We start from the raw sequence: 22290 nt of genomic DNA, 5'->3' as shown, positions 1-22290 counted from the left end.
CCTCTGATAGATCCTGGTTGGTGCCGGGTATTGCCGGAGTCCCCTTGAGGGCCTCTACATAAATTCTATATGCATTTACCTAGTGGAGGTGTGGCAATTTTCTCGTGGTGGGCCTGTGGTTTCTCTAAGGTGTTGTGCAGTCAGGAAGTTTGGAAGCTGCATGTTTCTTTGCACTGGCCACCTCCACAGCACATGTGACTGAGAGGGCTTTTGAAAAGCGTTGAAGGTAAAGACAGGTGCCTGCTTATTCCTCCCACCCTCTCCCTTGCCCAGCGTATTTTCCCCAGGGACCTATGACCCTTGCTCTTCTTCATGTGTCATCTTCAGGTGGCATCCTTTTTAGACCTGTGCTTTGTTGTTTTGTAGATGTACGAGATCAAATCAGGAGGCAGCATCGCGAAGAAGTTCAGTGCCATTCTGCAGACGCTGAGCTCACCCCTGCAGCCCAGGGTTCCCGAACACAGCAACAACAGGATGAAAAACCTCTCCTACCCCTTCTCCAGGGAAAAAATGTACCTGTGAGTATGGGGGCCACTTGGGCAGGAGAGGGCGGGGAAGGACTTCCCATGCCATTCCATGCCCGATCCTTGAGAGTTTGGAAATGATGACCCTGGGACCTAGGAGCCAGGTGGAGGAAGTAGCTGTCCTGGGAAGACAGTTCCCATGCCTGTGACTGGCCTTTCTCTGTGAAGTCATTTGAAACATCCAGGGACATCCATCTGCTTCTTGGCCACTGTAGAGGATGGATGGGGAGCCAGAGGACAGCCTGGTGTGAACTGTGGAACTCTGTGAGAAGCAAAGTGCTCACCTTGTGGGGCCGCCCCTCTGCCAAATTTATCTGATAAAACCAAGAGAACGTGGGAGAAGGTTCTAGATTTGTGTATACCCATACTCACGCTTTCCTTGATTCTGTGGAAATGTTAACTCCACGCAGGAAGTGTAAATAGAAATCTCTTTATGGGAATGGCCATTTGGGAAACTTCTAGAAGGGATGGCCCTGGTAGGGACGTGGGAAATGAAAGGTGCAGCTGTGAGGCAGAAGCCATGAATTAGGAGCTCACATGAAAACCTGTAGCTACGGGGGTTGTGTGTGGTAAGAACTGAGTGAATCAGGCAAAGAAGGGACGTCAAGGCCCAAGAAGACAGGAAGAGCCTTCATTTTTTTCCCATAGAGATAGGGTTTCTCTATGTAGTCTTTCATATTTCCTGGAACTCACTTTGTAGACCAGGCTGGTCTCAAACTCACAGAGATCCGCCTGCCTCTGCCTCCCGAGTGCTGGGATTAAAGGCTTGCGCCGTCGTCATCACCACCACCGGTGAGCCTTCGTTTTTTAGAAGCGGTGTTTCTGTGTTCATTAGAAAATACCTCCCGCCATCTCTCCACAATTGATAACAATTCTATGAATGTGAATATGCTGTTTCATAGCAAGTTCCCATCCCCCTTTGTGACCTTATCCTGCAAAGAGGAAACCAAAGTTCCTCAGCCCAGGGCCATGCAGATGTAAGTAGCACAGTAAGGACAGCATGGCACCCCTTTCTCGTACATGTGTATAATATAGTTTGATCGTATATACTGCTCTTTTTCATATCTTATCTTCCTCCCATTCTTACTGAACCCCTTCTTCTTCTTCTTTGGTACTTCCATGTCTTTCTTGCTTTTGTGACCCACTGAGTTTACATGACTATGGGTCCAAGGTTATACACAGAGCATGAAAACTGTCCAGTAGCTGTACCACTGAAGGAAAGGACTCCCCTTCTTCCAGTGGCTATTGACTGCTGATGGCTCCTCAAGAAGGGCGAGACTTCCAAAGCCCCTCCCCTATCTATGATGGAGTGTTGAGGGGCCCAGCCTTGTGCAGGTAACTACAGGGGCTGGGATTCCACGGGTGCAGTGTCGTGTCTGTAGGATTACCCTCCTGCCTCTCCTGTAGTTCTCACACTGTTCCTTCCTCTTCAGCAGTAGTCTCCGAGCCTTGGAGTGAGTGATGCAGATGTTCTGTATAGGGGTGAGCATTCAACAGACACCTACTCTCAACACTCTTTACCAGTTACGAGTCTCCACATTTATGTCCACTTGCTGCAAAAAGAAGCTTTTCTGACCAAAACTCTGAGTGCCTTTAGTCTTGTGTATGAACAAATTTTTAGAAGGTAGTTTGTCAACATGTCCACTTAGCAAAGGGACAGCAGTACGTTCTCCTAGGGCCTATGACCTTTTTTTGCCATGAGCTTTTGTCTCGGTTACAATACCAGGCATAGAGTTCCTCTCAAACCCAATGAGAAAGTGGTCGGTTGTCTCCGTGACAATCATGCCACTGTTTGACATCTTGCTTGACAGATCAGTGTATCACACAGGGTCCCCAGCTGGTGAAACTGCTACTCTCGTTGTCTCTGGCTTTTTCCATGCTTCCTTCTCCTAGGCCTTCATTCATGTGGATGCTGGCCTCTGATCAGCTGTCGCCCACACACTGCCCTTTGTTTCACTTCTGCTATCCTTCAAGGCCGGTTAATAACCAGGTTCTTTTCTAGAAATTTCTATGCTTCTCAATCAGAAGTCTGAGCTCTGTCTTTGACCTTGCATAACCACAGTCTACACAGCAAATGCTTCACTTGACATCGGTCACTGGGACACATGGGACTGGTGACTCCCAGGAGCATAAGGAGAAGGTCCAGTAATCTGTGTCCTCAGCAAGGACATTGACACAGAGAACACTCCAAAGTTGCTGTGGGACTTTGTATTATTTGATGTTTTGAGACAGATTCTTGCTATGCAGACCAGGCTGCTCTGGAACTCTAGATCCCTCTGCCTTTCAAGTGCCTGGATTCATGGGTGCTTTTTGTTGTTGTTCAATGTATGAACACTCACAGGCCTTTCATGAATGAGTTTGGTTTCTACCAATGAAATGATAGTGAGAATACAAAATGTAATTTTGAAAGACAAATAGTTATAATCCCTATACTCCTAAACTAGGCTCTTTTAAAAAAATTATTTTCACTGTGTTTGTCCAGATGCAGGTATATTTCCCACCTGCTTTAATTTTGAAAACTTATCATGGCATAATATTTTCTACCACAAACTTTCTATTTACAAACTTTTCATATTTACAATTGTCAATGCCTTCATGACAATCTTGCATATGAATTTTGAAGCTGAATAACTTTGTACTGGATATTTTTATAACATTTTTCTCCTGCTCATTTATTTTCGTTGTAAACAATTTCTACAATGAGTTTTCAGAATTCCTGGGTCAAAAGAAGCATCCATGTTGTATGTCTGAGTGTGTGAGACCTTCTACGTCTTGCCGTGTTCCTTCCTCAGGGTTTGCCCTGGGCTGTGGGGACAGCGGTGTCGGGGTAGGGTAGTGAAGTGAGTTCACCGTTCACTTTCTTGGCTTCTCCAGGTACAACATTCAGGAAAAGGACACCTTCTTTGACAACGCTACACGGAGCCGCATTGTAAGTAAAGGGTGTGCTGGGCTAGTAAGGGCTTTTGGGAAAGGCTGAATTTGTGGTTAGCAGGGCATTTCCTCTCTCTCCCTGCTATCTCTCATCATTACTTGCCTGGAGTTGCCTAGCAACTCCAACTGTAAGGTATCCAAGAGCTTCCCCATCCCAATGGTACAAGAAAGAGCAAATAAGTTCCCTTGCTACGGTTTGAGAGGGGTGTTGCTGCTTATGAACTCCCCATGCAGAGCTTTCTTAGAATCATGGAATGAGGGACTGTCAGAGATGGTAGAACTTGAAACCAGTTAACTTACAGCTAAAGAAATCGAGGCTCTGAGAAGCAATACATCAGCTATAATCATATAGATTGTTAGCATCTATATTTACATAGATACTATATGTAGTTATATATCTCTGTATATATTAGAACAGGACTAGAAGTTGTCCTGATTGCTGGGATAGTGTGCCTTTTATGAATATTTTCTCTTTCAGCCACCATGGCAAGGACTCATGTGATTTTATTTCACAAAAAATGCTAATTATCCAGTTTGCCCTATAATAAAACAGAGCCAACGTTCCTGACTATAGCCTTTCCTCCCTTCGTACCTCCCTTCCTCCATCCTTCCTCCCCCTCTCCTTTCCTTTTCCTTCCTCTCCCCTTTCTTTCCTTTCATACCCAAGATTTTATTTGTGGTGGATGTTTGATTCTAATAAAAATCTGTGTCTGGCCTCTGTTCCTGCGGCCCCATCTCCAGCCACATAGTATCTTCATTTACCCATCAGCCAGTTCTCTACCATTCCTGAGAACACACAGCCTGTTGGCAGAGGAAGGCAAGAGGGAGCAGAACTTACCACCTTGTGGGAAGTGCGGAAGTAATAGTTCTTAGGAAAGAGCTTATATTTCCAGTGCTGAATAGGTAAGGGAGAGAGACTTAGAAGGACTTCCCGGCCACCTGGGTCATATGGATGGTAAGAAGGGTCAGGGAGCAGGCAAAATCATTTCCAAGACACATAGACAAATGGCCTTTACTCTTGCTTTCAAGATGTACAGGAAAACATCTCTGGCCCCTACATGCCATGTTTTAGGAAGAATTAAAAATGAGCATATGATTTCTTTTCCCTTCCTATGGAGAGGGGTGTAAACTTCCTGTTTTCTTTGATGCTATTATAAGTCAATTAATTCTCAACATGGCTTGGCTCCCACACTGTGAGGGGAGTCAGAGGGTGTGGAGATTAACTGATCATTGTAAAGCGCTTGTAAAATAATACAATGCCTTATAAATGCTGTTCCTAATTATTATTACTATTGAATTACTGCTGTATTAGAAGCAGAATTAAACACTCTTGAGGCCCGATCTGCTGGAAACTATTTATTTACCACTCCCTCTAGGTCTGCGGCTGGAATAGAAGAGTGTGAATAATGATAATGAAACACATCTCTCACTCATCCCTTCTTCTAGAAGCTTCCTTTTCTATGCTCTGCCTTTTTCTCAGTCTACCCCAAACTATGAGAAGAACAAAAAAGAGCCTGGAGTTTCATCCTGACCACCCTGGCCTTTTGACTGGTGTCTCATTTGCATCTGTGACTGTTTTCTGTCCCCTCCCCTTCTTTGTCGGCCCAGCCATTTACTCCCTTCTTTCAGATAGGATACCCTTGCTTGGCCAGGCTGAGGCTTGGGACCCATTAGGAAGTCATTAGATGGCCATCAGTGAGCCACCTGTATCTTAGGTTCTCTGCTAGGAACACCCCTCCACGTGAGAGATAGCCTCCACAGTCCGATGGTGCAAGAGTCCTCTGGAGCTTTTAGGATTGTGGGACTTGAACTGCCACAGAGCGGGAGGGAGGCCCACAGACTCCCACTTCTGCTGTAGGAGGAAGCTGCTGTGATCGGGCAGGGTGCGAACTCAGGAACAGTTTGGGCAAATGAGAATGCCAGGATAGGCTGTGCGCTTCCGCACTAAGCACTGCCATGTTCGTGGTCTTCCCCAGAGACTTCCTAGTTCTCTGTCAGGGTGCTCCTAGCAGAGGAACAGAAGCTCCGATGTGGGCTCAGGCCCCTCTACATCTGACTGCATGCCCTGTGCTGTCCCAGCATCCCCTCCGGCTCTCCTAGTTAGCATGTGCCTCTGACTAGTGGAATAAGCAGGTCTGGAAAGGGAGCCCCACCTTCCCTGAGGCTCCCACACAAAAGAAGAGACATTTGTCTGGGAGACGAACCCCGCCACTTCCTCCCTGGCCCTCTGGTTTCCCTCCCTTTCTCTCACTGCAGCCAATTTATAGCTCTTTATTGATTCATTTTTGTTTCAGGGTGGGAAGGAATGAGGGGTGTGTGTGAGGGGTTAAATTCTTTGCTTTCTCAAAATACTCAAGCTTGAATGGGTTTGACAAGTAGGCCATGAGCTCCGCACATGCTTGGCGGCCCCTCCCTCCAAATGAGGCCTGTGCCTCTGTCCCAGCCAGCCTGCCTCACAGGGTGGTGACGCACATGGTCCAAACCTTCACAGCCTTGCTGTCCTTCCCTTTTAGGTACATGAGATTCTGAAGCGCACAGCCTGTTCTCGAGCCAACAACACGATGGGTAAGGAACCCTCCAGTGCGGTGGTCCATGAGGCGGCGAGGGGCTGGGGGCGGCCCTGTCAACACCTTCCTTGGTGGGCAACAGGGAGAGCAGCGGACCCACGCCCCACAAGCAGGGCTGCTTCAGCTTAGACTGAGCAGCCAGTCTGTGCTGTGGAACAGAGGCGCCTACAATACATGGCGCCTAGGGTGCTCCTGCGCTGTTGAAACCTCTCCCGGACGTCTGGTTCCTGATGGTTGAAGGCTCCTTCCTCTTTCTAGTACTGTGCACATCTCTCACTGTGGCTGGATCATTCAGCTGCAATTCTCTTCTCCTGCTTTGCTTCTGGTTGGGGCGATAAACACCATGACCAAAAGCAACTTGGGCAGGAAGAGGGAAGCTGGGCCAGGGAAGCTGGGCCAGGAGCTCAACGCAGGAACCCGGAGGCAGGAACTGAAGCCGAGTCCGGGAAATTGCTCACTGTTTGCTCACTCTATGTGACATATTCAGCTGCTTTTCTTATACAGCCTAGGTTTACCTGCCCAGGGATAACACCGCCCACAGTGGGCTTAGCCCTCCTACATCAATTAGCAAGTAAGAACATGCCCCTTACAGATATGCCCATAGGCCACACTGTTGGAGGCAGTTTCTTAGTTGAGGTCCCCTCTTCCCAGGTGACTCTAGCTTGTGTGAAGTTGACCAAACTAACCAGCATACAATAATTTTAAGTAACTACAGCCCATTTTCATTTACTGTTTTTAGGAAGAAAAATATCTTAGAGGTCTTAGGTGGGCTTAATTCATTCATTTTCTGCACGAAGAAACTACTTCCTCCCCAAGAGAGGGTGAATGACTAATATAAGACTATTCAGTAACGGGCTGTGAGGTCCAAATATGCTTCTCATCAGCCCAGCATTCTCTCCACTGTGACTAGTGGAATCCATTCACCTTGTGATATGTTTTTCAAATATGAGTGTTCCTGTACCCTTGGATAAGGAGCCTCAGCATTTCAGAGTACACACACTAAGGCAGGCAGTCTGATGATATTGATGAGATGCATATTGTGGCAGAGGTAAAACCCTCCCCAATTTTATACTCGTTCCCAGATCAAGTCACCGGTCCACTGATTCTCCTATGTGCTCTCTCTTTGGGATTCTTACCAACCTTGTTCTCTTTCTTGCTCATTCTTTACACTCATGGCTTTGATTCATAGACAGTGAGCCCTGGAGGTGTGTAGAAATCATTGTTTATGACCTTCTGCCCGCATGCACCCAGCTTTCTACTGTGTGTATTCCATTCAGTTGACTTTATCTAATGAATTAATTTTAAAAATGCCAAGTTTATTAGTCCCATAGCGATCGCTAGTGAGTTTCTGACTGTGTTCACAGACGGTGACTTAACCTTTCTACAGCCCAGTTTCTTTTGTGTGGGATGGAGATCATAAATGTATCTTTCAGAGTTTTTGTAAAGATTAAACAGGCAACTGTGAGTTTGCTTTATAAACTGGAAAGTCTTTAAAAGCTGGGGCTTTGGGAAGGGATAATCCCCAGGATTATTGGAAGGTCACAGGAAGCTGCCTGCTTCAACTGATTCTGTTTTCTTTTGCCTTTTAGGATTTAGTGTGTGTGTGTGTGTGTGTGTGTGTGTGTGTGTGTGTGTGTGTGTGGTCTCAAAGTCAAACATCGTTAGGATTTTGTGGTTGCCTGGTAGTGGTCAAAATTTTACTTCCCTCTGAGACATTCAAAAAAGCATCTCCTTTGAGGACCTGTTGTGTGTCAAAAGATGCTACAGAAGCCGAGGAATGCCAAGATGAATTTGACCTATTGTCTACCCTTCAGGGGCTCCTGGTGAAGACACTGGCTAGTTGTGTAAATAGGTAGTTCTGAGATAATGCTGCAGGTGCTGCAATAGTCACACACACAAGGAAACAGGAGCACCAACAGGAAGCAACTTTCAGTGTCAACAGAAATTATCCAGCATCAGTTTCGTGACTCCCAGAGACAGTGGTGTGCCAGGGAAGATCACCAGTTACAAATGGCACTGGGAACACAGGAGGCTTGTCCAGGGCTGCATGTCGAGTTCGAGTTGTTTCAAGTGGACCTAGAACTTGGCCGTCCTTGCTCTGATCTATTCCTACTTCCTTTGAAATGCTGTGAGCCAGTGGTGGGGTCCGGGTGAGTCTGAGGGCCAGTTAATGGCCCGGTAGCTGCTGCTGACACCCTCGCTTTGTACAGAGGGACAGTTGAACTGGGCTTCTCAGCAGAGGAGGACCTGGAAGGCTGTCCTCAAGCGACTTGAGTTCTGCCTTTGGAGCTCTTTGACTAACCTATAAATCTCCCTGGTGGATCAGAACCAAGGAAGAACGTGACAGGGTCAGAAACAGCAAGGGATACAACACTGTGAAGCTTTGAGATAACGTGGACCTTTGAGCCAGGAGATGTGTTTAGATTTTCTTGCCTGTCTCTCCGGTTTCATAAGAGGTGAAGGGAAAAACACAAATGGGCAGAAGGGACAGAAGTTCTCCAGAGAACTGCTGTCTTATGAATGGAGGAGAAAAAGAGAGGGCAGGGTTGGATTTGGTATTGCAGGCACGCCCCTCCCCGACCTGGATCTGGCCTTGGGTCTGGCCTTCTGTATGGCCGTTAGACTTGTGATCCGCGTACAGTGCTTTAGTCTTGTTCTCATTGCACTTAACTGCAAAACTAGAAAACGGAAATGGCAGTGCGGATAACAGCAGGGCCACCGCCCTCCCACTCAGTCTCATCACTCCTTCTCTTTGTAGACAACACATTTTTATCGATGCCGGCTTTTGGAAAGCACCAGCCTATATATAAGCTGCATGGACGGACTTATTTATATTTCTGCCTTGTTCCACGACATTTCTGAAGTGGCTTACAAGGAAAACAATAAAACAAGCCTAATATAAATAATAAATTAAAAAAATAAGAACCAGGAAAAAAAACACAAATTAAAATTGAATGTCTAAACTAGGAGAAAAAGAACTCAATATAAATATCCAAACCATAAGGCTCTTGAGCTTCTGCAGTTGTGTTCTAAACTTAATCCTGAGCAAAGGGAAAGGGGCCTATGTTCAGTCTCATGTCTGTCCCTGCCAGCAGCCACATCCTTTGGGGTAGAAATCTTCCCCAAACCAATCACAGAAGTCCTTCCTTTCTTACTGCGCCATTTGTTCTCCATCTAAGTACTAAGCACACCTGGCCCTGCTGGATTTCCGGGATCAGATGAATGGGGGGTTCAGGTGATGTGGCTGTGGACTCCAGCAGGTGTGCTCCGGGTGAATGCATGTGCAAGCTCTTCTGGATGGCCACTGATGAAGGAAGACTACATCCATGTGTGTGTGTGTGTGTGTGTGTGTGTGTGTGTGAGAGAGAGAGAGAGAGAGAGAGAGAGAGAGAGAGAGAGAGAGAAAGTGTATGTGAGTGTGTGTGAGAGTATGCATGAGTGTGTGAGAGTGTGAGCATATGTTGTGTGAATGTGAGTGTGTGAGTATATGTGTATGTGAGAGGGAGTGTATGTGAGTGTGTATGTGAGTATGTGAAAGTGTGTTTGAGTGCGAGTGTGTGAATGTGTGTGTGTGTGTGTGTGTGTGTGTGTGTGTGTGTGTGTTTCCTCCTGGATTATCAAAGGCTCTTTGGGCTCATTTCTTGAGTTCTTGACCTGATGAGCTCCCTCTCCATGCTTTGCTGTTACAGTTTTCCTGTGCCGTTTGGGAGATAGGCAAACAAGCGCCTTAAAATTCTGGTAAAGAGAAATTGAAGGAGGGGTTGCTGCCAGGATCCTGCTGTGGATAGAGCAGGCATCATCAGGGGAATAGGTTTTATGAGCTCTGCTTTAGCTGTTTATAGATAGTTATCCTTGCTTCTGGGTGTTCTGTGGGGGGAGCTAAGCAGGTAGATCTCTGAACCAATAAGGCATTTATTATAGCCAAAATTCATGTGTATAGTAGGATGTTTTCCCAAGAACATTCATATCTTTAGTTCTTTTGGCCCATTAGACCCCCATGAGAAGCAGGTCCAACCAGTGTTACCGAATTCCATAACGTAATTGCTGATGAGCACACTGTGGCGGATTTAGGGCCAGCGTGAGTGGCAGCTTCCTTGGCTCTTCTCTAGTGTTCTGTAAGTCAGTCAACTGACAGTGGAAGTTATCAAGAAAGGTTTCCCAGAGGACTCGGAGGATGACCCTTTCATTCATTCAAAAACTATTCAAGACCTGCTGGGTGTCATTCAAATTCTAGAGCTGGATAATATAGTAGCAAGTGAAACAGAAACAAAGTTTTCTTTGCAGGGAGTTGACATTCTAGTGAAGGGAGATGGACAGTAAGCCAATAAACAAAATGGACTCGTCATGCAGGACATGCATTTAAATGGAGGAGTAAATAAAGAAAGGGCCTGGAGATGGGGGTGTTTCAAGTGAGATGCAGAGAGGTACTTTCAGAGGAGGGGTTAATGAGTAAGCATGGGGCTGCCTGGGAGAAGTGATCCGTGCAAGGAAAGCAGGTAAGACAGGGATCAGATGCAGCAATGGCAGAGTCTGCCGCATCCCGGCGGCAGGAGTGCCGCATCCGGGACCATCCAGGGAAGGCGTCGGACCACCATTCACAGGAGCCCAGGGTGGAAATGGTAAGGTACCAGGAATGGCGCAGCCATCTGAAACTCACAGTGTCAGAGCCGTCTACCTCTCTAGACCTGTAAAGGGACAGAAGCCCTTGGGTCGTAGAGAAATGTCCGTGTGCAGGTGACTGGACAGGAGGCCAGGAGTCTCAAGCCTTTCCCCTCCCTCTGAGGGGTGGGAAGCAGGAGGAGACCACAGACTATGCTGGTCTACTCCTATCAGCTGGTGCAGGGCAGAGATGTATCGAGAAGGGGAACTGGATGGTAGGTACATGCCTGGCATGGATGGAATAGTGGGTCCCTCCAGTTCTGGGATGAACAAGCTGGGAAACGGAGCAAGTCACAACCCCTCCTTGGCCCATTTCTGGCCCACCAGGCAATGGGAATTCTGTAGCATTGCTGGAACCCCCCACCCAGCTCTGACGTGTACTAGAACCTGTGATTCTAAGGGACCATGTGGTCTCCTTTACATACAAGACAATGAGGCCAGGGGAGAAACTCACCATTCTACAAATGTGCAAAGGAGTCAGGGCTCCAGTCAGGACCTGGGGTCCAGGACACCTGCAGACCTCAGAACAGGTGGGAGTGGACAGTTATAGGAAAAGGGATGCCAACTTGCAGGATTCAAATTAGTCTGTGAGGGTAATTAGAAGACATCTGTCCTCCTGGATTAGCTCTTTGAAACATGACCTCAGGATATGGTGGCCGTGCACATCCATGGCATCAGAGCCACCTGCTGTCCTGGTTACAGTTCCAGTCACCAGATTCCATAGGTGATGCTCCGAAATCTGCAGGGACAAAGTGTTAGGATGTGTGCTGTCACTGTCTCCTCGGGTGACTCCCAGGAACCCCAAGGTCAGCTAAAGAAAACGAGAAGGATACAGGTACAGCAGGGTGGGCTGTTACAGGCGTCTTGACCTAATGACATTTAGGAATGTGGAGAGCATTGCAGAAGGTTCTGTCTCTTGGTTCTCAGAAATACCCAAAGGTAACCACGCCTGCCTTCAAAGAGCCCCCTTCTTGTCGTTTTCTAAACTTCATCATAGGAGCATGCGGAAATGAATGTACAATGTTCTAGCTACTGCAGCTAGTTCCCTCTCCTTGCCTTTGATTCTCCCCTCTTTGGAGAGGGTTGAAATTAGTATCAAAAAGGCAAAACAGGAGTATCTGACCTTGAGAAAGTGAGGGTGTGGTGTCCACCGAGGCCAGAAGAGGGCATTGAATCTCCTCAAGTTAGAGTTACAGACAGTTATCAGTCACCTGGTGTGGGTCCTGAAACTGAACGGGGTTCTCTGCAGCAGCAGTGGCAGCTCTTGGCCACTGAGTGATCTCTCCAGCCCCAGCACATTAACTTCCTAGGTTCCTCCCATCAGACCCCTGGAGAGGGAGCATCTCAGCCAGTTTCCACCCCGCAAGCGAGAGATTAGGGCCTAATGTACACACTCTTCAGAGATGAACACTATTTACAAGCTAGGCTCTGCCTAGTGGGAGAAGCATGTGAGCGGTCACACCCTTGGTCCAGCCCCACCATGCCTTTTTAATCATTGTCACATTTCCCAAGGTCAGCTGCCAGGGTCCTGAATGTGTGCTCCATCATGCAATGCTTTTAAAGCATGCTTATCCGTGGAGAGAAACCCTAGCCTTCTTGACCATATCACAGGACAAACACCTTTCTTGCTCCTTCATATGGAAGTTATTATTGCCTTTCCATGGATAGAAAATTACAGATTGATGGAGGTACGTTTTCATGGACATTTGGTGTCAGAGCATTGAAATGAATGTATGCTCTGGGCATCTCCCCTCCTGCTCAGGAGACGATGTCTTAATTATTTTGACCGGAGCCAGACCATGGTGTGTGTTGTAAACATCTGGTTTATCATTCATCCAGCTGAACTGGTTTCTATTTTGTTAGAAGAAAAGGTTTGGGATTAAAGACATTTAAGTAATTAAGCACACGTCAAGACAATTTGGTGATGGGTAAATATAGTCTCTGTTAAATGTGCCGTCTGGGGGCTCTGGTTTAGATTTATGTCCGGCTGGAGTATAGGGATGAAAGCAGAATGCTGGGCTGAGCGGGCCCTGTTGTGGAGGGAATTAAAACCAAATGGGTTTTCAGGAGGACAGCACCATTCCTCTAAGTACCTGTCCCAGAGGATGAAAGTTTCCTTTGAGTTTGGCCCGCAGGGAGCAGAGCTGTGCTCCCTGCCACCCAGCAGCACTTGTAGGTTTAATGAGACTCTCTCTGGGAGGCGGACCATAAAGTCCTGCTTTTTGTTCTCACTTCGCGTCTGCGGAGCCAAAGGCAAGGCTTGGGCTTTGGATGCGCGTGTTCAGTTAGCCGTGGCAGGAGCCTGAGTCTATTCTGGTCCTGGTCTTTAACTCTGAGGCTTCTGGGTGTAAAGGGGTCATGATGCTGGGCCAGTCTCCCAGGCTGTTTAAAATGTGACCCATGCTGTGTGACGAGGAATCAGTGCCTTTCCCTTTGGGGGTTAGAGTTCTAAGCAACAGGTTTGCAGCTGCTGGAGGTGTGAAGGAGAGATGGGTCTGGTGACTTTGGGGATCAGCTTATATGGGACCCCAGACTCTATGCCTTGCTTGAATTGAGGCTTTGCTTTTCTTTAGGGACTAGAGAGAAATGAAAGAAAATATCCTTGGGGCTTTCTGCTTCTCCATGGCCTTCATTCTGGGAGGAAGAAGACAAAAACTTGCCTGCTCTCTCTCTCTCTCTCTCTCTCTCTCTCTCTCTCTCTCTCTCTCTCTCTCTCTCTCTCTCTCTCTTCCCTGCCCCCACTGTGCCTAATACGGTGAGGGAAGAGTATATATGTGATCCTGAAGAAGAAAGCGTTGCCACTGTGGCCACATGAATGGTGGATGATGGAACCAATTAGCCCGTTTTTGTTGTAAAGGAAGGAAAAAAAAATCAAAAATTTTCAAAGCAGGGATTCTTTCTCTTTTTGAGAAACGTTTGATTATTTTCTTTTCCTTTCAAACTGATTTCCATGCTTGTTTGGGGTAGAGTCTTGGTTTCTGAAGTCTGGGAGTGAAAGAAGAGGCTTGTACGGCCCTACTTGGGTAGGGTAGCCCTGGCTGTGCAGTTACTTTTTGGCTCGCCTCACCCCCCTCCCTTCTTCTATGAGTCCTCCCTCCTTCCTTCTTCTATGAGTCCTCCCTCCTTCCTTCTTCTATGAGTCCTCCCTCCTTCCTTGCCCCCAACATCACTGATTGGGATCACCCATGTGCTACCACCTAGGTGTCCTATGGGAGGTGCCCAGCTACGGGTAACAGAGAAACATTCAATTACATCATTTGGGAGCCCTGTGTCTAAGTCAGAATAACTCAGATTTCATAACCCTGACGTCTTCGCTCCAAGGCAAAAGACCATTCTCCTGGACTTCCTGTCTTAGGAGGCAGACTAATCAACTGGGGTCTAGAGTTTCCTCATCAGGATAGCTTGCCAAACAAGGCACTGAGGAGGGTGTGTGTGCTGGTGGGGGGTGGGGCGCTTGCTAACTACAGGAGATACTGAGTAAGTGCAGCCAAGGGCTGACGGCTTTTCAAGGGTCACTCTTCAGTGTCGGGACAGTGAACTAAGTGCAGTCAGTCCCCTCTGAGCTGTGCATGTCACAGGCTGTGGAAGACCCGGAACAACAGGAAGTCTGTGTCCTGGAAGGGGAATGAGCCGTAGGTGGAGTTGTGTGTAGAGCTTTAGAAGAGACGGAAATGCGTGGACAGCTCAGCCCCCAGGGGACTGAGATCTTTTGAGGACAGGCCAGTTGAGCTCAGATTGTCAGTCTGTCAGTCAGTGTCTGTCAGTTAGACACCTGGCTACTGTGCTGAGAAGCTGAGACTGAGCAGGAGAGCTAAAGAAAGTGAAACACCTGCTTCCCCCTCCCGCCTCCCGCCACAAAGTGTTGGGACTGTCTTTGGAGTATATATAGCTGCTATGGCAACTGTGGGGTGTGAATGAGGTCATTCTTGGGGTGTGGCCATGTTGGGGACCCTACCTGCCCGTGATGTTTCTATCCATGCCGACAATGTGTTCGTAGCTTTGAAATACCGGCTCACCCGCACTGTCCCCTTCAGTTCTCCTCCCTTTGATTACTGTGGGATGGCTTCATACTGCTGTGGTTAGGGCTCTTGAACTGATTAATGATGCTCTGACTGAAACTGTAGTCTTCTGAGTAAAACAAATCTGTAGCTTGTCCACCCCGGCACTCCTCCCCCATCTGTCCCCTCCTCTCAGCACCTCTTGACCCCCAAAGTTATTTCTCATGTTTTACGTTAATCCCGCAGAGGAAACTTGAAATTGCAAGAGGACTGCTAGCTCTTGAAGGCACATCCGCACACTCGGCTTTCAAATCCCTGGAGGGAGCCATGTCTACCGAGCATCTGCGGGGCCTGAGGGGCATGGTATATGTGGCACACTAGAACTGTGATGAATCTTGGCAAGGCTCGAGAATTAAGGGCTGATGGGAAAGAAGGACTGTTTGAAATCCTCTTTGGTGTCTGAATGTGTGGGTGTGGCTGGGCACATGAGGTAGAAAATGATGAATTTTAATGTGGTGATGCCTAGATCTGTGTGTGTCTCAGCCTCATGGTGGATGGCAGAGCTCCAAATAAACAAACGCAGACGTCAATCATGCAACCTGGGCTAATATCATGCCTGTTTTCCTCTGAACTCCGTAATTTTGACTCACTGCTGTCCATCGCCTCTCTGCAAAGAATGGTTCAGGAATGAAAGTGTATGCAAGGTCAAAGGGAAATTACTGCGTACCAGAAACTTCCTCCCGTTTCTTTCTCTCTGAGAAGGTTGTATTTAAGAATATATATGTATGTGGATATATGTATGCAATAAAATTAACAAAGAGACCATAAATTTGAAAGAACAAGGTGAAGCAAATGGAGAGGTTTAGAGGGAAGAAAGGGGAATGATGTAATTATATTATAATCTCAAAAATAAAAGAAATAATAAATTACTGGGGGCATTCAAGAGATTTTATTTAGATGTTTTTTATTAACCAGATTTTATTGTTCTAGAGTTAAAACTGAGAAATATATAGAGTACAAGAAGGCATAAGCATATATTCTATCAGCCAAGGGGATGACATCATGACGTGCCACAAAAACCCTTTATGTACCCATGAAAGAGTTAGTGTAAAGGGCAAATAATGACAGTGACATTACAGTATGCTCACAACCTTGTCACCATTAACATTCCACAGTATGAGGGCCATGGAAGAGTCAGAGGTCTCCCAGTGATCCCTAAACCTTATTTTGAGACCTGCTGTTCAGAGTATCTCCAATCTCAGGGCTATTACACTCTGGGCAGGCAGGCCAGTTACCATAACAACAAACTCCTGTGAAGAGACTGGAAGGTAGGATGGGAAACACTGACATCAACTTTAATTTGTCATGGTCAAGATCATCCATCAGAACACATCTATGCTGATATGGAAGACAGAGTGTCCCAAATGATGCTTGTGGCCGTGTGGTGTGGAGGACATTGGGCTAGAGTAACCAGTATGTGAGGACAGGAGGGATGTGAAAGTTCAGACAGTATATTAATATGAAAATGTCACTGGGATTTGGGAAATGGACAACATTTCCCTTATACTAAAAACTAAGCTCGAGGAAGAGCCTGCAGAGTGGAGGGATACAGAGTAGAATGCAATGATTCACAGCTGGGAAGCACATGAGGGTTTAATATTTATGGAAATATGGGTTAAGAAAGCCCTACATTAGCGTTCTTATTCTCATCTTCTCTCTCTGTAGGTATTAATTCTCTGATAGCAAACAATATCTATGAGGCTGCCTACCCACTTCATGATGTAAGTACTCTATCTTCATGTCCCTTTCCCACTCCTTGCTTTCTCTTTTCCCTCTCCCTCCCCCTCTCCTCTCTTTTCTTTCTTTCTTTCTTTCTTTCTTTCTTTCTTTCTTTCTTTCTTTCTTTCTTTCTTTCTTTCTTTCTTTCTTTCTTTCTTTCTTTCTTTCTTTCTTTCTTTCTTCTTTTTTTCTTTCTTTCTCTCTCTCTTTCTCTTCCTTCCTTCCTCCTTTCTTTCTTTTTTCTTTCTTTCTTTCTCTCTCTCCTCTTTCTTTCTTTCTTTCTTTCTTTCTTTCTTTCTTTCTTTCTTTCTTTCTTTCTTTCTTTCTTTCTTTCTTCCTTTCTTTCCCTTTTGGATACAGGGTCTCACTCTGTGACTTAGGCTTGCCTCAAACTCACGAGCCTCTTAACTCAGCTTCTGAGAGCTGGGATTACAGGTGTGTGCCATGGCTGCCTGTAAATTCTATTTTTACCACCATATTCTTTCTAATCTTCCAAAAGTTGAAGCCACAGGTCTTGAGGTAGGTGAATATACGGCAAAACGAGGCAGGAGTGAACTCTGAGACTGAAACACCTTGGCCAACCCTGAAACCTTCTCATTGCTGAAGGTAACACATGGTTCAGTTTTTTGCCAAGGGTCTCAAACTGTCCTCCCAGTCATTTTCACAGATGGCAAGAGGCGTTGGTTTTTGTCCGAGCTTTCCTTGACACTTTATCTTTGGTTTTGGCAACAGTGTGAAAATACAGATGTTGTATATGGTTGATTAAAAGTATGCGTGGCTGGGTTGTTAATGAAGGCAGGTGGATGGCCATGGAAGAAACCTCAGAGGCTTAGGTAATACACATGCAGGAAGCACTCCTTGCCTGGGAGTAACCTTCTTCCCAATATGCAATGCAATCATTTTTCAAGACAACTTGTGAAGAATTGGGGAGCCCTTAAACTAAATACCCCTTGGCTTCACCATCATCCAACATCTGTCATGCAATGCAGCCACATGAGTCCGACCAACAGGCCTTCCAAGTTCTGACATCTTTGCTGTGGAGCATATAAAGCTAAGTCCTGCCAGTGGTGGACATGGGATGACATTTTATTTCATATCTTAACACATTTACAGGTGCAGACCCTATCATTGCATGGTAGTAACCTGGCCTCATATCTAAGGTACAGGAGGGGGACATTTTCTATGAAAAGCTATCCTAATTAAACACTGCAAGGTGACGACTAAGAAATCTAATATTGGCTCCTGACCATGCAATGTTTCTGACTTTCCTTAAATAGAAATGAAAGAAAGGGATGGCATTAGAAAATTTAAAATAAATAAAGAAAAAAGAAAATCCCCTCTCCTTTGGCATTGGTTTGGGTGATTTCGTTGGCTTTATCGAGTATTCCTTTTTCCCTGCAGGGTGAATATGACAGTCCAGGGGATGACATGAATGACAGGAAGGTAAGCCTCTTTTGTGCTGCACTGAGGACCTTGGGTGTGTAAAACCATGGCTGGGTGTGGAACTGGCTGCAGGTGTCATAAGGGTTCCATTTACACATCTAATTTTAATGTTTTTCTCATCACAAAATCTTCATCCTACCCTTCAAAGACAAGAGCACCAACTGAGCGCTCTTGTCAGAAACATTGCATGGTCAGGAGCTGTCAAACTTTCTTAAAGTATAGATGTGAACACCACGGCAGAGACTGAACACATTACCCAAGGTTACACTGCCCTAGGGAGAAGCGCTTAGAATCCCCTTGCCTCTGGTGTCCCTGACAAAAATGTGTGATTATCTGTGGGTATCCATATGGGTTCTTTTGGGTCATCTTTAAGACATTTTCCTGTCCTCTAGGCAGGCAAGTAGAGTAAAGGCACTCCTAAATGACAAAGGAGAACGCTGAGGGAGAAGGAAGCTCCAGCAGGCTGCACATGAGAGGGAGCTGGGAACCAGAGGACGGTCAGGAGAGGATGATGTTTCCTTTAGAGGGACCACTCCAGTGGTGGCCACAGCTCCTGACCATATGATACGCTGCCAAGCTCCCTGCGATGATGCTTGTTTTGTTGGCTGGTACTCTGGCACCACAGGGTCATCCAGGTGTATGCAATAAAGGATGGTTCCAGCCTCTTTGGTAAGGATAGGTCTATCAGTTGCTCATGGCATCCTGTTGCCCAGCCTCCAGCGGCTCTAATGTCCAAAGTTGGGGGCAGGGGAAGGGAGGGATGAGGAATCGAAGCTCAAGAGATTCCTTCCCCCCAATCCTGTTGTCTGGAAAACCACTCATGCCCCACGTTGCCTTTCGAGCAGCCTTCTTTTTATCCTGCCTATTAGTCCCTGTTATGAAGTGTTAAGTATTAAAAACATAAAAGGTCTTTTCCAGAAATACTGCTGTGATTGCTTACACATGTCCCCACTCTGCCTGCCTGGGGAATCTGCTGTAGTATTGTGATGTCTCAACCTCATCTGTTTCCTATCTGATGCTAATAGCCTCGGTGTTTAATTTCCTGAAAAGTCCCGCATCACATTTAAAGGAAAAGGAGGAAGCGCCCCCCACTCTCCATCTCACCTCTCTCAGCCAACCGTTTTCTGCCCTCCTACACTCTGATTTCCATGCCTCTCCCCTTTAAATGGTCATTACTAGCCATTGCCTGCCCAAGAAATTGCCTGCTGCTGGATGGTGAGGACCTCAGCCTATCTGGGAGTATCACAGAGTCCAGGGATACACAGTTAACTCAGGAAAATCCAGATGGCCTTCTGCTATGGGCACTTGTAGAGAGAAGCAAAGTGCAGCCTGTCCAAATAGATGTGTATTTGTTTCTGGAGTAAGATTGTATTGTTAACACGATATTATTATTTTACATACATTAGCCATGCTCAGGCTAGTATCAGGGTGATAGCACATCCTCCTGCTGGCAGAAGGCTGTGAGAGTCAGTGAGAGACCTGCCAGGTAGAGTGGCATCTCTCTAGGTAATTCCCGGTGCTGATGGCATGATGCTGCTCACAGGTGAACAAGAGGTCCCCTGTGTGTGGCTTTCGCTTCGATTTGCTGGCCAGTTCTGTCACCCTTACCTTTCTCTTCCTGGGCATGGGTAGAGAAGAGAACTTTGCCATGCTGTGAGATAAACAAAACCCTGGTGGAAAATAAAAGCTCTTTTTTCCTGTCCACCTAGATGGAAACTGGTACCCCGTGAGGACAGGAGACTGGCTGCAATGCTTATAGATGATTTTGGAGTCATGACTAAAACTGTGGCCACCAGACCACAAGGGATTCTTACTCCATAGGCAGGACTGATATTCAGGGGAGCCTACAAAATCCTAGAGCAAGGCTTAAACTTTATCCTCAACCCCCTTTTGCTTTGGAATTTTTTTCCATGAACCAGGGTATGTAGATATATAAAGTAGGTGTATGAGTCAACATGCATTCCTAATTAATCGTTAGTTTATTTTGGACCAGTTCTTTGGCATACATACAGTTTTTACATTGTCCCAATTCCGAGAAAACCCGGAAGCTTGTCCTTAGATTCCCTCACTAACACATTTGAAAACATTTCTAATGAGATTACATTTGTCATCTTCAGAAATAATGTGAAAGAACAGTTGCTTTTAAGTACCCCAATACTCGGTGTTTGAAATGTAGACAACTATTTGTCTATTAACGTAAGTCAACTGTCAGGACCTGAGATATTTCTCAGGCAAAGATGGCTGGAGACTGAGGCACATGGAGCTTGGCTCATAGGAGGAAAAAAATTCACTTTTTTATTTATAATTTATTAAAAACAAAAGCACATTTGTTTGCTACCAAAATGTATGCTTCTATTTATTTTTGCACAAAAAGTTAAGTGTTGGATGAATATTGATACAGAGGGCATAGACCATCCTCAACATTTTTCAGAGCTGATTGATACATTGATTTTAAAATTGCCAGTGCTGAGAATGCCATTATGCATAAATATGTAGTGCAAAATGGGAGAAGTCTGTTTAGGACTGTCTCCAAAATTGTTGGAAATTCTGTCCTAATCCCAAACCAAATTTCCAATTTAGTCATTTTTTTAAAAAAAAATGAAAATCATCAACTCAGACATCAAATTTTAAAACCATCTTTCTAACAAGACACATTCCAAAGATACACTAATTTGATATTGAGTGAGCGAGGAATGATGGGAAAATAAATATAGTCTTTATTTTCCATAACGAAAACTGTTATGCTTCTGAAGGAGCAGAAAATGTGTGTGCAGCAAAACACTGCAGTTCATAACATGCATAGTCTCAACTTCGAGCTGAGGGGTTTTAGGCACTGTTTGTTGGTGGTGTATGGTACAATGGTGTGCATGGTGCAAGGCATATTGTTCAGAATTGAGGCTACAGTGACGCGGTGCAATGCCATGCCATGCTAGTGCGCACCTCCAGAAACACAGCAGGTTTGTCACACGTTTGAGTTCTGTTGTGTGTTTGGAGTCTTTTACCTATGTGATCACCACATTTAGTTAAGCTGCTCCTTGTGGGGTCATGACCCATTGTTTAGGAAGCTGTATCCCTGGGAAGAACAAGCATAGGAAATTCTCCTCATATACCCAAGGATTCCCTTGGTTTTGTGAAATTCAAATAATTGTCCTCTGATATGGCTGTGAGGAGCATCTTGGCCAGGTTAAGGAAAAGCCTTTGCCACCTTTGCGCTGGAGGATGCAGAACAGCCTTGTGTGTTGTGGGGTGGGATGGCTTCTTCTCTGGGGGCCTTTGAAGATGGTTTGAAACTGTAACCCAAAATGGCCACCCTACCCTGGATACTTCCCTTCACTCATGCTTTCCTTGTAATTTGTGCCGGTTCCCACGATCTCCCCAAGGCTTGGCTCCTGCCAGGCTGACTTCAGGGGACCCTAGAGGCCCTGGAGAGTGAGGAACTCTCTCTCCCTTCTCCAGCTTGCCTCCTGTACCACTGCAGAAGAGATGACTCAGCCCCAGGTAGGGGCTGGCAGTCTCTCCCTCCCTTCCTGGAGGGCAATTAAGTGGAGCTTTCTTGCCTCTGGAGTACAGGAGGGCTTTCCTGCCTTCCTAGAAGCCAGGGCAGCAGGAACAGGGAGCAGTCTGGGCCTACACAGATCCCTCTGGCTTCCAGCTACTGCTTCTTTTCACATTCCTTAGAGCGACCTCCTTTCCCAGAGGGTCCCAGAAAAGTGACTGTCCCCCTCTTCTGAGGGCTGTCTGGCTTCCCTGTGGGCCCCCACCTTTGAGGAGGAAAGGACCCTAGGTGCAATTCGGGAACGTGAGTTTTCTCCAGTGTTTTGGAAGCCCTTGGCTCTGGGTTTTCTGCCTTTTCAGGTAGCCCTCTTCTCCAGCGGACAGTTAGTAAACGGACCACCCCAAAGGGTGTGACGAGAACCAAGCCTGCACTTTGAAAGTGTCTACACAGGACGGCACTTTGGCTTGGGGGTGTCCACTTGAGGATTAACTGCCGGGGTGTCCAGACTGTGTGTTAGCGGAGGAGAGGTTGAGGCCCAGACAGTTTGGCAGATGTTCCAGTGGGTCACTGAGGATCTGTTGGTGAAGCCTAGTCTCCTCTATTCAGGCTGGATCCTGTCCCATGATTGCTTCTGGGCTATCTGCAACTGGTCACTTTCTGCCCATCTTGGCAACATCTAGCTGATCACCAAGGAACATGCAACTTCAGGGTAGACCATGAGTCCCAGCACAATGACATTCTGGAGCATTGCAAAGGATTGTCATTCCTGATTTCTTTTACAGTAGAGGCCCACTGTCGGATGCGAAGCCCCTTGGGCTGGGGGAGCTGAATATACTGTTTATATGCCTTAATATGTCAGAAAGGGCAGTTCCCAGGGGTGGTTGTTCCCTGTC

At 46.4% G+C, this 22290-nt stretch overlaps 2 protein-coding genes across 2 annotated transcripts in view; both read left to right on the top strand.

Moving 5' to 3' along the window:
- The first annotated feature begins 339 nt into the window (after positions 1 to 339).
- Positions 340 to 6260, top strand: LOC119087732 (anoctamin-2-like). The gene is made up of 4 exons (XM_037204328.1): positions 340 to 518; positions 3399 to 3453; positions 5969 to 6055; positions 6105 to 6260. Exons 1-4 carry the CDS (start codon positions 367 to 369, stop codon positions 6258 to 6260), a joined length of 450 nt encoding a protein of 149 aa, XP_037060223.1. The 5' UTR covers positions 340 to 366.
- A 9540-nt stretch (positions 6261 to 15800) lies between these two features.
- LOC114708794 (anoctamin-2) overlaps positions 15801 to 22290 on the top strand; it is a 185258-nt gene continuing 178768 nt past the window's right edge. Inside the window, exons 1-3 of the mRNA XM_037204326.1 lie at positions 15801 to 15879; positions 16405 to 16460; positions 17860 to 17901. Coding sequence (XP_037060221.1) covers positions 15801 to 15879; positions 16405 to 16460; positions 17860 to 17901 — 177 coding nt within the window. The remainder of the gene's footprint in view (positions 15880 to 16404; positions 16461 to 17859; positions 17902 to 22290) is intronic.

Source organism: Peromyscus leucopus, chromosome 3, assembly GCF_004664715.2.
Source record: "Peromyscus leucopus breed LL Stock chromosome 3, UCI_PerLeu_2.1, whole genome shotgun sequence".
NCBI classification, from domain to species: Eukaryota; Metazoa; Chordata; class Mammalia; order Rodentia; family Cricetidae; genus Peromyscus; species Peromyscus leucopus.
This window is presented reverse-complemented; position numbering and strand designations above follow the sequence as displayed.

Bases quoted from the DNA above. Each gene is read 5' to 3' on its own strand.
- LOC119087732 (XM_037204328.1), top strand. From the start codon at position 367: ATGTACGAGATCAAATCAGGAGGCAGCATCGCGAAGAAGTTCAGTGCC. The intron at 519-3,398 runs GTGAGTATGGGG...TGGCTTCTCCAG, and splicing joins TCCAGGGAAAAAATGTACCT to GTACAACATTCAGGAAAAGG. The intron at 6,056-6,104 runs GCGAGGGGCTGG...GGTGGGCAACAG, and splicing joins GTGCGGTGGTCCATGAGGCG to GGAGAGCAGCGGACCCACGC.